At 48.4% G+C, this 17,984-nt stretch overlaps 1 protein-coding gene across 3 annotated transcripts in view; it reads right to left on the minus strand.

Annotated features, from left to right (window-relative positions):
• arhgap46a (Rho GTPase activating protein 46a) overlaps window positions 1-17,984 on the minus strand; it is a 30,249-nt gene that overhangs the window by 4,335 nt on the left and 7,930 nt on the right. The window contains exons 2-5 of one of the 3 annotated variants that reach the window (XM_058066511.2): window positions 14,095-14,571; window positions 3,867-5,304; window positions 2,071-2,707; window positions 1,818-1,910 (exon numbers count right to left, since the gene is read on the minus strand). In XM_058066511.2, the coding sequence (XP_057922494.2) occupies window positions 1,818-1,910; window positions 2,071-2,707; window positions 3,867-5,304; window positions 14,095-14,571 (2,645 nt within the window). Of the gene's footprint in view, window positions 1-1,817; window positions 1,911-2,046; window positions 2,708-3,866; window positions 5,305-5,769; window positions 6,036-14,094; window positions 14,572-17,984 lie in introns of those variants that run through there. The other 2 variants (XM_058066502.2, XM_058066521.2) reach the window with 2 other exon arrangements.

Raw genomic sequence — 17,984 nt, forward strand, 5'->3', positions numbered from 1 at the left:
GTTCAACGTCCAGGTGATTCATCACTATACACACGTGAAGGCCTTGGGGGGGAACACCAAGAGGTCTAGAACTACTAGAAGGCCAAGATCCAGATTACAAGGGCAGCCATACAAAGTAAAAGCACCCTTTTCTTATTACATCTCATGGATGTAGTCCATGGATGTAGTTTAGATCTTCATGCGCCATGAATACCCTAAGCCAGGGGTGGGCAAACTACGGCCTGGGGGCCACATACGGCCCGCCCAATCTTTCCAAAGTATTTCATTTAAACCCAACATGCAACCTGGCATCATGGCCTGAGCCAACCTTTTGATGGTTTTATCAATTTCGTTTTTTGACATGGTCTGTTGTTTACAAAGTGCTCCTGAAAAAAGGGACACAAGCACATAATAATAATAATTATTATTATTATTAAATTATTATTAGATTATTAGATTATTATAATTATTATTAGAACTATTATGATTATTATATTAATGCTAAGTATTATATTAATTATATATAATATTATTGTTATATTTGCACATTTTACATAATAATAATAATATAATAATTATTATTTTAATTTTATTGTAATTATTATAATATTTTATTATTTTAAAAATATTTAAATATAAATATAAAATAATAAATAATAATAATAGCAGATTGCATGACAATTTTACAGATACAATAATACCAGGTGGACTGTTACGTGTAAAATATACATATAGTCTGCCCCCCCCCTTAAATTTTGTCATATCAATGCGGCCCGCGAGTCAAAAAGTTTGCCCACCCCTGCCCCAAGTAAATGTATCTATCATCTCACTTTCCACAGTCCTCCAACACACCAGGAAGCTGAACCACGGCCAGATGGACAGGCTCACTGACGGGCTCTCCAAGAGTAGCAAACATGTTCCATCATGTTCCCTTTCGTCAGATTTATAGCAACCAGGTGACTCCCACGCAACGTCGAGTCCACCCAAACTGTTGCTGATCTGACTCAACCGCTCCACGGTAATTATGTCTGGTGAGAAGGGGAGCGTGGGGGATCTTGGACCGGGGGATTATTCCCACAGAAAGCCAAACCTGCACGGACCTGTCAGAGTGGGTGCTTGAACATGGCCGCCGTTCTATATTTACCAGCTTGTTATGAACTCGGCCACCAAAGTCCAAAGCGATAATGTGAGCTCGTTTGGCTTGAGCGTACGGTACAAAGGGGGAGGGGCGGGCACACTCGCTGCCACACGGCAGCGAAGTGAACCAAAATAGCGGACATGTCGAGTGTGATGATGATGATGATGATGCTGCTGTTTACCAGGCCAGCTGAAAACAAAGCAGCTTCTTCATACTGAAACTCAGACCATACAGTAAGTGTTTCACATCCTCTAGCAGTAAAAGTCATTTTTAAACATGCTGGGATTTCTGGTTAGTGACGAGTCACTGAGGTGACCGCCCCCCCACCGGGGTCTCTCTACGATGTCTTAGTCAGCGTAGAGCGGCGAGCGTGAGTCACTGCACCACCATGTGAGAGGTGATGACTGTGGTCCTCACGGATGACATCATCATCATCATCATGGCAGCAGGCAGTGTGGGTTCCTCTAATGAGGCCGCGTGCCCGTGAGGTTTGGAGACCACTGATGTGATTCACAGACGGTCCCATTGAGAGAAAACAGAACCTTCTGAAATTCTCCTCCCACGTAGAAATGTTCTGTGAAAGTCATTCGGCTTCATCCGATAGCGTCTGTCAAGCTCAATTTTCCCTCCCACTGAAAACTGTTCCACTCAGGGGGGGGGCAAGCTTCCATTTTGGAGGAGGATAAATGATTTAACGTACCTTCTTCCTCGTCTGTGTTTTGTTTCCGCTTTTTCCTGGATTTTGAGTTCTTCTTTAATTTCACTTCCTGTTGTTCCAAGATGAACTGAGTCACTGCAGAAGACAGACGTGAAGGTCACACGGCATTCCCGACGCATTTCCTTCAACATGAAACGGTTTGCGCCTCACAGAAGTAAAGCCGACAGGCAGACAAGACGGAGTTTTGGAAGGGGAAGAAAAGGTGACCCACCGTGCTGCTCAGTCTGAGACTCACATTTCTTGTCGCTGGTGGGCTCCGTGTGTCTCTGGATGTAGCCTTCCAGGTAACAGCGGAACTTGGGCGATGGGGCGAAGAAGGCCAAGCTGACGGCCATCAGCTCCCACCCCGCCGCCAAGCTTCGGGGGCTGGCGTTCCCCGTGGTCTGCCGGACCAGCTGCACGTAGAGCTCGTCCCGCAGGCCCGGCATGTCCCAGCACTTGGTGACGATGAGCAGGGCGCTGTGACGGCGGTCCAGACGAGACGGCCTGTCCCCCATGTAGGCCTGGACCAGCTTGAACATTTCGCAAGCCTCCTTCCTGACAGCACGGTTGCTGGTGACCAGCATGGGCTTCTTGATGGAACCTCGGTTCCAGGATAACATGTTGGCGATGGAGACGCGGCGCCGGAACAGGCCTTGCGTGTGCATGTTGAGGTGCTTGCTGGCCCAGTCCTCCATGCCCATGTCTGGAGGTGGTGGCTGTCGCAGGGTGGCGTAGGAGAACTGGTAGGACGTTTCCGCGGCTTTCGTTCCATCGGATCCCTCCCGGTTGTCGTGGTTGGCGGGCCGATGCGGGCCGAGCGATGCGCTCCGTCCGTCCAGCAGGTCCTTCTTTCTGTTCTCCGACTGAGCCTGCAGTTCAAGGGTGCCCACCTACAGGAGAACAGGAAGCGGGAAGTTTAGCGGGAAGATGGCGATCCTGCTCTCTAGCGCCGCCGATGCTTCAGGGGAAGTTGAGATCTGCATTTAAGTTTCCTTTGAAAATGGAAAATAAAAGTGTAGTCTTGGCAACCAGTGACACTCTGCCCCCCCCCACCAATAGGCCCATGCAAAGCAAAGACCTGGTCCTGTCCCATCATAAACCCAAATCAGCCAGAATCCAAACTCTGATCCTGATGCAACGCGGAACACTTCATGCCAGACTTTGTAAACTTTGGTTGGACTTCTAGTTGTGTGGTTTCTCGGTCTACTGGAGCGGGTCTAAGTTCAGGCTGTTGCAGTTGGGCCAAATAGCCAGACGTATCTGAACTCCACACGATGTTACGTTGACAAATGCTGTGCCTCAAAAGGAGTCACTGGAATTTGCCGGAAAAGTTTATTCTCAGTGAACAAGTTCAGTGGAAGGTCTTGCAGTAAAACTGTTCAAATATGGCAGTCATCGCCATTTGCCAGCAGGTCTGAGGAACATTCCATGACAGACTTAGTAGGACCTGCCTGGACCAAACAAAAGCGACAGTGTGACAAACACGGCTTGGTGCTCGTCTTCCTCTCCTGCAATGTTGCTGCCAAGCATGGACCATATGGACCCCAGCGTCCCTCCTTCCTGGAGGAGGGAGGCCATGTCCTGAATCTCTCTGGTCTGGCTCGGGCCCCAGATGCCAAGCATGGAGCTGGCACGGGAGTATACGGTTCCTACGGAGCAGGACAGATGGAAGATGACAGGTAACGCCGGGAACATGGCCACTATGATCTGTCCAGGCTGGCCTGCTAATCCAGGAGATATTTGCTGGTGGGGGAGAAGTACTAAGAATGGTTGGTTTTCTATTTGGTTTCCTCTCTTTCCAGCTTCTCTTGGACCTAGACCTTATCATCATTCCTATCACATGCTTGCTACTTATAATAACGCCATGTTTCACTGTACGTTGCACATGTGACAAATAAAGCCCTAATCTTAAAGATCCTTCTTAAAGATCCTTTAAGATCACGGACCACGTGTACGGATGGATTAGCTACACCGGGTTTGCTCAATCAAGATGCATGTTGGCGTTTTATTGTGAAAAATCGCCACAGTTTTTGGTGCGGCGAGGCTTACCTGGGAGGGTGGCCCCGGAGTCTCGGGTGAAGACAGGCTGGCCTGGCTGTTCATGCTCATCTCCAAGGTGTCCACCTTTTCATACGTCCTTTTCTGTCGCCCCGGGATCTCCAGAGGGGTCAGGGCAGCGCTACCCGCCTTCCCGGGAGAGCGGGAAGCCCCGGCGATGTCCTCTCGGGATGAGCACCCGCTGGCTGATGCCCCTCCCCCTCCTCCATACCAGCGGAGCGAGTCTGCGGGGGAGCGGGTCCGGGACACGATCACCCTCTCGCCGATGTCGGGATCCAGGCCCACTCGCACCTCCCTCATCGTGTTGGAACGACTCACGACTTCCCTCATCTCGGCCATCAGCCTCTCGTTGAGGGCACACAACTCCCCACTGCTGCCCACCGACCCGGGCCTGCCTCCGGCGCCCCCCCCGGGTCCCATCCTTCTCCGGCTTTTCCTTCTCAGACTCGGGGAAGGCCCGGTGGAGTAGCCGGAATCCTGGTAGTTGGCGGCCGCCTGCGGTGTAGAGGAAGTGAAGTCCTGCGAAGCCTGGCTGCTCTGCCTGCTGTGCCGGGCCTCCATGGCGCGCTGCACCGTGGCCTCCAGGACTCGCCAGTTCTGCTTCTTATCCAGGGTACTCGGGCCCGGGGGCAGCGCTTCTCTGTCCCTCAGCTGGCCTCGAACTTGGGGCAAGGAATGAGCCTGCGCTTGGGGGTGTGGCTGAGCCTGAGCTTGGGGCGGGACGAGGTCTTGCCTGGCGATCGGCGAAGGGGTGCGTGTGGGTACGGGGGAGCCGGATAGGAGCCCCTGTTTGGGGTCCACGTTGATCATATGTTTGATGCACTCCAGACCAGCTGGGCTATAGTCAGACGCAGAAGGGTTTCTTCTGTGTCTGGAACCTGGGGGGGGCGGGGCAGGGTGCTGGAGAAGTCTCGGTTTCTGGAGGCTCTGGGTGGGTGTCAGGCGAGACAGCGGCTGCCCAGCGTAGAGGTGCGCCCCCTCCACCTCCATGTCCACTGGGGGTTCGTCATATATGGGACAGTCTGTAACTGGCACGTCATAGATGGGGGCACCGCAACCGTACTGGGGGGAGACCGGGCGTGGCGTGCTGGTCTGGGACCTGTGAAGGAGGGGGCTGGGGTGGCCGCTGTCTGCCGTCGCTAAACAAAAGCTGCCGTTGCTGGCTTTTCTCAGGTGATGTGCCTGGCGCGGGTCCACTGCCGCTTTGCCAGGGGGGGCGGTTTTGTATCCTTGGGTGGGGCTTATGCATCCGCCTGGGGTCTTACTGCTGGATGGGTGGAGCGTGAAGGTGTTGGCTTTGTTGTGCTGGACTTGCGGTGGCTGCTGTTGCTGCGAAGCCGGGATTGGCTGGCTCCGACTCATGCTGTTCACCTTTACCAACATGGCCGCCTTAGAACCCGGTGCAGGCTGCCATCTTTGGGGGGCATCCCTGAGAAGAAGATACAGTGCAGAAAAGCATGTAAATGATCATGATTGAGTTGATTAGAAGGATCAGTTGTTTGAAAAAACACACTATGAAGTCCACGTATTTTCCACAGACGTTCATAAGACCCTTGGCAAAGTTAGCCGGCAGAAGTCCATAGAAGTCAGGCTTGCAGTCGCTCATGACTGAGAAGACCTTTGCTTGGTTCCAAAGGTTAATTGGTCTCCTTTTGGTTGAGCGGCTGAGCTAACCTGGAGCAATCTGCCATCAATCTGGTCACACTGCTGTGGTCTGCTGCCTTCCTTTCTTGTGCCGCCTCGTAATCTTCCCCGCAAATTGGGACTTATCATTCCTTCTTAGGCCAGCTCTTTAGTTGAACAAACGCAGGAATTAACATGTGACGCAGGAAAGACGGGGCAATCTCAACATACGTACATCCAAGTCATAACCGGAACGCCGCGACAGACGTACCTTAATTGTCTGGACTTAACATCGACGTGACGAAGGAAAACGCAGTTGATCGCCTCCTGTCGCGTTAATCCAGATGTAAACACTTCAGAGTCCCAAGCAAATGTTCAAAGGCTTCCCTTTTTCCAAGTGCACTACGAGTCTGTTGAGAATTGGACGGGAACAGCAGGAAGGGGACGCGAAGGAGGAGGGAAGAAGGCGGAGTGAGCCCCCTCCCACCCCCGCTCCTTCTCACCACATCTCTCTGGAACAATGCTGAAACAATTCCCTGAAGGCCCAAAGTCCAACGGTAAACTTCCTGTAACCCCCCCCCCCCCCCAAATGAAACGCGGCCTCCCCTCGCTCTGTGACTCGACTCGGCTGAGCGTGTGGAGAGTCGCACCACAAGAGTTTGAACGTAAACAAGCTCTCATCTTCAAACGCTCCCATAGATTGACCATCCAAGCTTTGCCTACAAACAGCTGGGTCCACGCCAGCTAAGGCCGCCCCAAGACACCCCCGGCTGTTGGGAAGGCGCCAAAACACTCTCCCCCCCGGCACCAATCAGAGCGGTTTACTGCCCGACACACAATAGGACGCGTGTGAAGACGAGAAGCTCGCCCTTCATCACCAGTGTTTGGTTGTCACAAGCTAGTGTGACGTGTTACGGGGGGGGGGGGGGGGGGGGGTTGTACTCTTTAAAGCACTGTATGGTTTTTCCTCACCAAGACAAACATTGCCGCCTTGGCAGTCGACACACAGCTGACCACTTTGCACCAGGTTGCCAGACCAGAAGCAAGTCACACATGGAGCTTCAAGGTTCTTCTTCTGGTGGGCTGAGAAGCAAAAGACCTCACACGTGAAACCGCAATCACCACATTCCTCTTTTTTATCAGCAAACACATCAGGAACAAAACAAATCAACTTCTGGGGTTCATGCAATGGCCATGCGACCTCCCTTCTCCCTTCTCTTTTTATTTCCACATCAACTGACCCCGAGACAGTAGCGGCCAGCATTTCCTGAGACTGAGGAGAGGAGAATGATTGGTGGATGGGAAGGGGGGGGGGTTCCTTTCATTCTGCACAAACACCCTGTATTTATCACAAGGAAGGAGAATCTTTACTATAGGATGTCTGTTATTTACCACCATTGGCTTAAAAACCTCACGGTCATATCTTAACCCTTCAGCTGCCAGCGTTTCTTCAAGAAAATATTCAGGTTGGACATTAATATTACATTGGACATTAATATTACATTAATATTTCAAACGGCAGCAGCTTAAAAAATGGTAAAAAAAAATAAAAAGCAACGTTTGTGTCATCTAATTTGCACATTATGACGTCACCGGGCTCAGAAATGGTCCGCCCCCGTCTCGACGACACCGACAGGCGTCAAAACGTCTGATCCACTTCTGATACTCGTCCTCATCTCTCAAGCAAACCCAGCCATCAACATCAAGATTTACTGTAGAGCCGACCTTGAAACCCACTGCTATTGGAGGTATCATAGCAGGCGGACTCGCTGCCGTGGGCTCCCACCTCATTAGCCTCCTTAACGAAGACCTTTCATGCTCCTTTTTTGGCCCTTTGCATCGAGCTGTGGACTAAATACAAAGATAGAAAACAGCTACACACAATAACCAGCGCAGAAAGCTTTCTAGATCTTCCAGAATCTGCACCCATTCCAGCAGTATTTCTTTGGATTCCGTGCTTCCCGTGAAAACGGTTTGATTGACATACTAATATTACAAATATGAGCTCATGTTGACGAGTATGACGTTGTGGTCAGTCAGTAGCTACCTAGGCTATGCTGTGTCGCGTCTTTGGTTGCTATCCAAAGTGGTCAGTCAGTAGCTACCTCCAGCAGGAAGGCTATGCTGTGTCACGTCTTTGGTTGCTATCCAAAGTGGTCAGTCAGTAGCTACCTCCAGCTGGAAGGCTATGCTGTGTCACGTCTTTGGTTGCTATCCAAAGTGGTCAGTCAGTAGCTACCTAGGCTATGCTGTGTCACGTCTTTGGTTGCTATCCAAAGTGGTCAGTCAGTAGCTACCTCCAGCAGGAAGGCTATGCTGTGTCACGTCTTTGGTTGCTATCCAAAGCCATCACTCATCTAGAACACCACTTGCATCTACAGTAAGTAAACCCAGGACCGGCTAAATAAAGTATGACCTGACCAAAGAAAAGCGGTAGAGAAGAAAGCGGGAGCGGCAAGAAGCCGTGGAAAGAGCAATGTGGGAGTGAGGGAGAGCAGAGACAAGAGAGGAGCGTAAGGGCATGTGGAAATGAGAAGGGGCTGGGATTAGTCGTGGGAGAGTGCAGCAAGGGAATGAGCGAGAAAGCTGGCATTCCTCAGAGCTCTTTCAAGGGGCCTCTGTGGCTGTGTGGGGCGTCTCTGACAATGCATGGCTGTGCCATCGTCACGGAGACGCCTCTGGAGATGACAAAGCCAGTGCAAGGTGGGGGAGGATTGGACTGAGGCTGAACCTGAATCATCAACCTCCAGAGTTGGTCCAACAGGCTCTGACAACACCAAACAAAGAACGGCAAAAGGCGGGTAGCAGAAAGACTCACGTCAATTTGCCACAACTTCATTTTCTTTCCGAAAAGATAAATGACTGCTCTTCCGGCAAGGAAGCATGTCTTCAAACAGATCACATCACGAGAGACAATCTCCTTCATTCAAAGCCCAACGTGAGCTGTGAGACCTTTAGGAATCAGAGAAATATGGGATGAAATGAAGTTAGAGAGAGGCCCTTTGGGAAACCTGCATCCTAATCCGATTGGCTTCTGAGGCAGCAAATCAACTTAACGGTCAGCAAACTTCAATTAGTCTCAGCAGGTCTGGGTCTCGCATTCACATAGCAAAGTGTCCGATACCCCCCTCGCTGTTTGGACCGTTACTGTGGTCGTTCTCCACTGCGATTGCTGCAGGTGTTGGAAAACCATCCACGGAGTCCCTTGGCAGAGACGTTTATGGATCTGATTTGTTCTTAAATATACACCCCGGGAATAGTGGTGTCGGAAAACAGTGGTTATTATTAACATTGGCTCTGAAGGAAGAGGAAATGAGTTTGCACAAGCCAAGCTTCTGCTACACAAACACCTCACTAGACCGTCCAGACGGGATCACTGGAATCTTTGTGGGGGAAGGAAACTGAAAAAGACAAAAGGCATTTTGCTCGGGACAATTTGGTATTCCGTATCTTAATGTGTTTTTTTCCTTGTATTGGATTTGCTAGGCAACAAATTGTTATACTTTTGCCTTGTTTTTTTTTTAACATTTCCAAGACGCTGCTGGAGAGTCATGTGTCCAGCAACAGCTGAACTGACCGCCTCCTTCCGAGCCAAGATGTCTACCAGCTGTGCATGTCTCTGCTGCCAGGCTGCCGCCGTGAGAAGTGCCAAGCTCCGCCACGCAGCAGCCACTGCTATCGTATTGACGGCTAGCATGAAGCAAGATCCAGTCGACCCGCCTCTGGAATTTGGGATTCCTGAACACCTCTTTTTTTGTGAGGGTAGCTCCTGTTACAGCACGGAATCTCACGGGAATTGACGTAATGTGAATGAACGTCGTCCTCGTGAGGAGTGTGGGGGAGTATTTCCCCACGGATGGCTCAAGCGTGGCGGATATGAACGCTAAACGGCCCCCTCCTGACCTAAACAGGAGCGTGAATGGAAGCTAGCGGGGGTTAGTAGCGTAGTTTAGCACGTTCGTGTGGTTGTGTGTGCGTGACTCGGGCTCGATGAGTACATTTTCACCGCGTTGTGTTTTACGGATTTAATGGGAGAAACGATTCCAAGAAGCACGTTTATTATTCAAACACACATTCTCCACACACACACTTCTATGACCGTCCTTCAAAATAAGAGTGCCGTTTTCTCCATGTCTGTGTAAAAATAAAACAAAATCCAACACCTATGCAGTTGGAATTGCACCTGCGACTACAAGCTGAGACATTACAGTTTGTGGAAGACTACGTAGCAATGTGTGCATTAGAAAAGTTAGCTAGGCTACATCATATTCTTAATTACTGGGCTAAATTGTCCATGGATGTATTGTATGGATTTTTTCATTTCATTAACGAATATTTTATTCACGAAGCCAAAAAGCACACATGCTATGCTGGTAAAAATAAGTGTAAAAATAAGTGTAAAATGCAAAAAAAAATAAAAGACAAACGACAAGAAAAATGACATAAGCAGCGATTGAAGGAAAAAATGCGCCAGCACTGATACGGCGCGAGAGAGGCGTACCCATATCGTTTGAAAACATGAACGTTCAAAGACATGTCGGCCGATTGGAGACTAAAGCCCTTAAAATATGAGTGTCAAAAAAAACGCAACAAAACCCTCATTTGTGATTCTAAACAGGCTCATGCGGGAAAAAGCTGGAAACGAGCTAACCACACCAGAAGCACAAAGATGAAAAAAAATCAATAAACATAAAACGTCTGTACTGACATGCTCCAGGCTGGCGACAGATGGAAAAGCATTCAAAGAGCAGCGTTGTACGCATGTACACAATGTGGGGCTCATTAAGAACAGAAAGAAGGAAACTTCTACCAAACCTTTCCTGAACCAGCCCAATGGACTCTGATGAGGACTTCCACGGGACTCCGTGCCAGACGTTTGTTTTGGTGTTTTACACTTTTGTTTCCTTACACACACACACACCATTCTTGTAGTTGATCCCCCGCCCCACCCGCTTTGAAATACTAGAGAAACTGATCATATTTATTCGAGTACTATCAATGTGTACATGTTGGCAGGTTGATGAAATAGACAAGCTCTACTATTTGAGAAACGCTGCTTAAGTGAGGGCCCTTTGATTCGGCCGTACAAGAATTGCAAACGAAATCGTGGAATTGGTCGGGAAAACAGAATCTACAGTTAAACGAGGAATTTCATAGAAATGTGAGCTAAATGCTGTCAGGTTTGTTTGGGCAAACATTTCCTTGGTGGAATCATCACTAGCTAACAACACTAGCCGACTCCTCGTGAACTAAAACGTCCAAACGGCCACCTGAAACGCAGGCGAAAGTTGACAGAAAAAAACCTTAAAAACGCCTCTCCTCGCTTATGGAGTATAAATGGTAAGCTAGCGGGGTTAGCTCAGTTTAGCAGAGCATGCTAGTGAAGCTGTGTGAGGGTCTTATCGCTCCTTAACGCAGGGGAGGGTTTTACGATGCCTGCTGTGTTTTGAGTACATGTCAGCAGACACTTCCTGCCTTCAAAATAAGAGCACTGTTTGCCACATAATGTTTCATTGTGTAAACAAAATAAGGGTGTCATAATATTAGAGATTTTGTAGCTGTTTTTTGAAGCACGATGCTAACGCTGCATCATGACTGGAAGATTCCCGCGCTAAACGAGAAGGCAAACAAGCCATGCTAGTGTTGCTAGCCCTCGCCACTTTGGCTCGCTGCCAAGAGAAAGCTTTTATTTGACCAGAGGAACAACCGGCTTTAGCCTTTGTTCTTTTTAGTGCTTCATTATGTTTCGCAGCTACGGCCCGCCCGTACGACTACAGACAACTTAAGCAGCCCAAGTCAACCACATAGGCCGTCTTCCACCGACTTGAAAGCTCTTTGGAAGGAAGCCCACACACACTGGTCTGCTCACACTTGCGTCGCAAACTATGTGCAGCCAAATACCTTGCAGATGTTCTTCGGCTCATGGCAACAGCAAACAGACACACGCATTGAAACGGCGGTGGAAATCAACACATGTTATTTATAACGCTTACCATTCCACATCATGGAAAGAGATCAGATTGTGTGTTTCCTGCACCGCTAACCACACGTGACTGGCATGTTTACCTGTGGAAACCGCAGTTTCCTGATGAGCTCCACAGGCTTTAAGTACCCCAGGACTCCCAGGACATGTGATAAGACTCAGCCAATCACTAACAGTCGGTTCCCTCAAGCTTGGTTATACATATGATGAGCAAAAACTGTGGTTCTCCGTCTTTCTAGAAAGGTTCTCATGTTCGCACCAAATATCCGAAATCTGACAATAGTTTTAAAAAGGTTTCCACTCAAAGTCAAAGATGGGTTATAACCATAATAATCTTTGGGAGTTATGATTATGTTGTTTACATATACGTGTTGCAGCCCTTCGCCTGGATGCAGTAGTCCTGTTGACACGGCTTTAAAACATAACATGACCAAGATTATTGATGGTTTTCATACGCTGTGTGGCTTATCATCAAGCAGGGCAGGGCACTGAGCAAAATAGTCAAGTGTCCACATATTGGTGACGCTATAGGACACTAGAGACAGATTCTGCATTCAAGAGCAGCGCATATTTCTGAGTGAAGAATGAAGCAGCGTGATGGTGACTCTTCCATCCTCATCCTCGTGCTCACCAACAGGTCTTTTCAGTCAAGATAAAAGTGATGTTCAATGTCCATTCCTCCATTTCATTCGTTATTTGGACGTTTTGGCTTTTGTCAAACCTTTTGGAACGGATTCCTGCCAGACGCTGAGGTTCCGTTTACTAAATTCAAACATTATCTCACCTTTGGCAGACTGCATGGGCAAACAATGAAAACTGTCTTATCTATCCTGAGCAGATTTATTAATAACCAAAAACAAAGGGAAACTGGTGGTGGAACAACCGGGATTTCCTCGCTCCACAGAGGACAGTTTTGTTTTTCCAAATGTCAAAAGTCATTCAATCTCTCCTAAGATCTCAGCAATGAAGCAAAACAAAAGCAAACAAGCAGAGACATGATCTCTGGAAGATATATTCAAAGCAAACATCATTTCTAAAGACAGCTATATCGCCATCAAAGCCTTCCATAAAGGGTGGAACACACTTATGGAAGAACCGCAAACCATGAGACCATTTCAGCTTTATATTTATTTCAACTTTCTCCCTCAGCCATTCATCAGTGTCATTATCAATAAGGTGAGTACTATCTGAGGACGAACACGGCTCGCTGTTTGACTTCAGACATTTTCAGCTGTCACATTCCACCTTCTCTGTGCTTTTGGACCAGCGTTCTAACTACCTGCCAAGATGTGCTATCTTGTCAGCCTGCGAGGGGGCTGTACGGTCAAGCTGGTCATTGTTTTAGGAACACACATAAATGGCCGCTTGAGGAAAGGTTGAGTCACCGGGGCCGAGTGGGAAACTTGACACTTCTTCATAGTCACTACACCAACCAAGTGCCGTCTTTTACGATGGCCAGCGTCCATGCGTGCACCGTGAGAAGACTCTAAAAAGGAGCTTCCACCGCACTGCATACGCCATAACACGGAGGACAACAATACTTAGATAAGTCAACATTGTTTACACATTTATGGCAACTAGCAAAGCTGTGCTTTTAGTCTACATTATGTCCTTTCATCCACACTAATATTCTGTTTACCGTAATTTCCGGACTATAGAGCACACCGCTGGTATATTACCGGTATATTACCCACAAAAGTGGGCCTCAAAGAGTCATATGCAGACTGAAAATGACGTACTAAAAGCCGACCAATCACAGCCCTTGATTTACGTTAACTGGCCATGTTTGTTTCTTTGAGAAGGCATGGCTAATCGATTAGCTCACCCTGCAACTCTACGCCATCCCAAAGACAAGAAGGCCACAGGAGGGACCCCCCAATGGCGACGGTGGGCTGTGAGAAGAGCCAGAAAGTAGAGCCACCGGGGCAAAGCTTCGGCAAGTCTAGCAGTGTTAGCCGTGTTTGTATGTAGCTGGAATGTAGCGTCTGGGCTTGCTATTAATCACCGGCTACACGCTCACATGCTTCTCATGCGACCGCACAGACTCTCACCCCGAAGAGGCCTTACGGTCTTTGATGGCCCGGAGCCTGGGTTTGTTTTAGGAAAATGAAATGAGCGTCGGATCAGAGCGGCCCGGGACGGTGGCGAGCACACAGAAGGACACTAAGACGCTTCCAGGGGCTGTTTGCCAGACGAAACAAAAGTGGCATGCGTGGAATTTAAGGGAGGAGATGGTGGTTTGGACAAGGCCACAACGTCAAGCATATGATGGGCTCTTTCAATGACTTAGTGTTTGGGGCCGCTCTGCATCTGGGGGGGTCGTGTTGGACAACCGGCTATTCTGGCCATTTGGTAGCCATTTACTCCGACGGCGGTAGAACAGAAAGCATTGAACATATGGAACGGTCAGATAAGTCAAGGAAAATGGAAACACAGTTTGAGATCCAACTGGTCGAAAGTCAAAATAATGCTTCAACTTCTCATTTGGGAAACATTTGGAAGCTATTATGCTACATTCTACATCTCACCATCCCTTTTTCCCCGGTCACTGAAGCCACAGATGATTTCCCCCTGCACTTCCTGTTGAGGTCACGTCTCATTTAAAAGGCTTACCTCTGCGGTTCTCGGTGTTGGTTGCTGCACCCGTCTCCCTGCGACCTGACATCCACAGCCGGGTCCGGCTCTGGGTGAGACGCAACCTCGATGGCCTCGTGGCTGTCTCCATCTTGCTCAGGCAAAGAGGTGCCCTGTCCTTGGCTCCCTATGCTGCCCACACTCCCTGTGGTCCCGTGGCGGGGCCTGTCCACACCCACTCCCACTCGCTTGGCGTCACTGCAACGCTTCATGGCCTGAAGCTGAGAAAGAGGAACGATATCGGCCCCTTGCGGCCGATGCCAGACTGTACGGCGCCCGCTGGAGTTGTAGTAGTAGAAGCGTCCACTTTGAGGGTCAAACAGCTCCCACCATTGGTTCCCGTCTGCCTGGCGGACAGGGGCGCCGAGAGGAGGATCCCAGCCGCACTCGCCGGTGGTCAGGTTCACATACATACGCTCACGGGAGCGGGGCTCCAGGATCTCCACCCAATCAGAGCTGGATGAAAACAAGATGGAGAAGGTGGGCGTTAGTCATTGCGGCCATTACCCACGAGCGGTAAACCGACACAAACGCTGGCGGTGCTTTGGCCTTTTCGCCCACATTTAAATAACTCGCTTATTGCTCACTTGGCTTGCAATCAATAGATGGGATAATCTTTGACTGTTCTCAACTCCTTTTTTATTGCCACTATGGCTATATTAGATTAATATTAATGTTAATCTTTAAAATTAAAGTTAATGTTAAAATTAATATGACGCCAAAGCATTTGCCGTAGTCGATGCCAACGTGGAGATATGCTTTCATTTCTTCTTCAAGATCTACAATCCATATATTCTTTGACTTTCCATGTGAGCAGAGATCCTTCTATGGCCATCTCTTTTTAGGCACTGGGCAGGAGCAAAGGAGTGCTGGTGCTTGTGTGTTTCCTGAACAAGGCGACAGGTGGACGCTCCCTGCGAGCCACCAGGCACGGAGTCAGCAGAGCACAAAGAGGAACATACGCTGCCGAGCGCCGCTGACACAAAAACCACTGCGCTTAGCGACAATCACTGAGTGGCAGCAGCCAGCTCAGCAGAATACTCGTACACAACAACAAAATGAGACAGTAGTGAGGCCCAAAAGTGAAAAATACCCAAAATACAGAAGGGGACAACACAGTTTCCAGAAAAGTACAAAGGGCACAGATAAGCCGGACAAACGGTTACAGAACAATAATTACAGCATGAACGACATTTCAGAGAAATGACAGAGCAGTAACGGTAGAGTAATACTACAGTAATGGTGCTGCAACTCAATGATATTGCCAAGTTACGCATGTATGCTGTGACTACATACATAAAAACTAATCCTTTATGTAACAGATTAGCATGAGTAGCTCTCAGGGCATACTACCTTGGTGGAAAAAACAACACCACATGGGGGCAAGAAGTCTACAAAACGTTAGCAGGACCCTTCCAGCGTCACCTTTGACCCTTGTCCTGGTTATTAACCGTTCTATGTGCAGCCAATCCGGAATGATCAAAGGGGATGTGAAGCATAGCATGGATAATGCAACCTTCGGTGTCCGTCAAATAGCCGCATTTGTTCCCAAGCTGCTGCCAAGCCCGCCCTGGTGCACGTCATCCATACAATCATCCATCCATCGTTTACCTGCAAAGCCTTGACTTACTCTTCTGTACCTTTTAATCAACGACATCAGTTCAGTACGTCATCGGGTAAAAACATGACCCTATATTTATTCGCCAACAAGAGTGTTCCTCATACTGTCCACGCATGAGTCCCTGGACTCTATGCTGGGAGGCCATCTGGTCCGGTCCCTCACACCGAGCACACAGCCCTGACCTTATGGGCCTCCACGTGCACCGTGCTCAAGCTCCGCCTTTTAACGCTACCAGGTAAGGCAGGACATTTGGGAAGGTGTCCACATGTTTGGTGATGGGAGCCGTGAGAGCAGCAGGGTTCCAACTATGACAAGATGATTGGACGTGTCTGCTGACAGGACAATAAACCTCATTGAAATGGGAAAGTTGAAGAAGAAAAGGTGACAAAATGTACAACAAGCCTCAGGCGGAAAAAAACAGAAAATGCTGTACTAGTGTTGTACTGTACTAGTGCTGTACTGTACTAATGCTGTACTAAGGCTGTACTGTACTAGTGCTGTACTAATGCTCTACGGTACTAGTGCTGTACTAATACTGTACTAGTGCTGTACTGTACTGATGCAGTATGGTACTAGTGCTATACTAGTGCTGTATGGTACTAGTGCTATACTAGTGCTGTACTTATACTGTACTAGTGCTGTACTACAGTCCTTGGCAATCACCATGAAATCTGCTCCTCACCTTTTGGAACTGACAAGAACATCTGTAAAATGTCATCAAAATTCATCTTTACATGTTGTTACATGTCGTTGTTAGCATTTGGCCGTGAACGATTCATCCATCCGTGAACGATTCATCCATTTTCCACCGGGTTTCGTGTAAACGGCCCCAAACCTGACGTGCAACACTTAGACAGGAAGCCTCGCAAATAATGGAGCATTGAAAGGCAAGCCCAAACCGTCAACACCGCCCCCACACATAGTAGGGAGCCTTGATCCTTTGCTGCTCCCCCCACCCCCGGCCCCCGCCCCCCGCCCTCCAAAAGCAGCATTCAAATGCAGAGAATATGATCTCTCTTAATGCAGTATTCCCAAGCGTGCTGGAATTCCATCTTAATGTCCAAATCCAAACAGACCCAAGAAGGTTGAGGCTGTGCGCCTCATACTGTGTCCTGGTCGCCTGCTAAAATGTCACACTGGGATGGCGTCCCAAACACCCCGACAGGAAGCCAGGCTTTGAAGGCTCAACTTTTGAGGGCACGGCCGACTGTTTCCTTCACACGTGGTGTCACGGTTGCTCAAGGGCCGTTCCCTCTGGATAAATAAACAGCAGTTGGAGCAGAGTGTCAACCTGTTGGGCTTTGTTGACAGGACCAGATAAGCAGGAAGACAGTCCGGAGTTCAGAGCCTAAAATTCCTGAAACATCCGTTAAGGAGTACTCAACGTAAGAGACTTCCATGACACGGATGATATAAAAGAAGCGGACAGGATTTGGCTGTCAACACACAATGAAAAGTAAATAAGCAATCTAAATATAATTGCCCGGAACGGGCAGTCTAATAAAAGCCTGAGCGGAGCTGCACTCGTCGTTATTCATTGTTGAGAGGTTTTGGTAATTCCATGCAAATGAGTGCTTTTGTGCTGACGGAGAGGAGAGTGAGGCATTAAAGTAGAGAGAGTACAACTCCATCGTACCGTGGAAGCCTGCCTAGTCCTGCCAATGTTCATAAATGGTCTGGAATGCAGTCGGCACCGGGTCAGCCAATCTCCAAAAGAAATGTTTGATTGATCTAAAATTAACTTCTCGCACACACGGCTGTTTGAGTACACCTCCAGTACATAAGAAATACTCTCTTTATTCACTCTTTCTGTGTAAAATTAAATATTTCTAGGGACTGACCTTATTATTTTCACCTTCAATCATTCACTTTCTAGACTGCTTGTCCTCATTAGGGTCACAGAGCTAAGCTGGAGCCTATCCCAGCTGACTTTGGGCGAGAGGCGGAGTACACCAATGGCCTAACAACCATTCACGCTGTGGGCAATTTAGTCGAAAATGAACCGAACATGTATGTTTTTTGGAAAGTGGGAGGAAACCCGGAGAAAACACGCATGTAGCATCTAGACCAGGGGTGGGCAAACTTTTTGATATGACAAAATTTACGGGGGGGGGGGGGCAGACTATATATTTTATACGTAACAGTCCACCTGGTATTATTGTATCTGTAAAATTGTCATGCAATCTGCTATTATTATTTATTATTTTATATTTATATTTAAATATTTAAAAAATAATAAAATATTATA

Source organism: Doryrhamphus excisus, linkage group LG11 (genome assembly GCF_037039965.1).
Source record: "Doryrhamphus excisus strain RoL-2023G ecotype Guam linkage group LG11, RoL_Dexc_Guam_v1.1, whole genome shotgun sequence".
NCBI lineage: Eukaryota > Metazoa > Chordata > Actinopteri > Syngnathiformes > Syngnathidae > Doryrhamphus > Doryrhamphus excisus.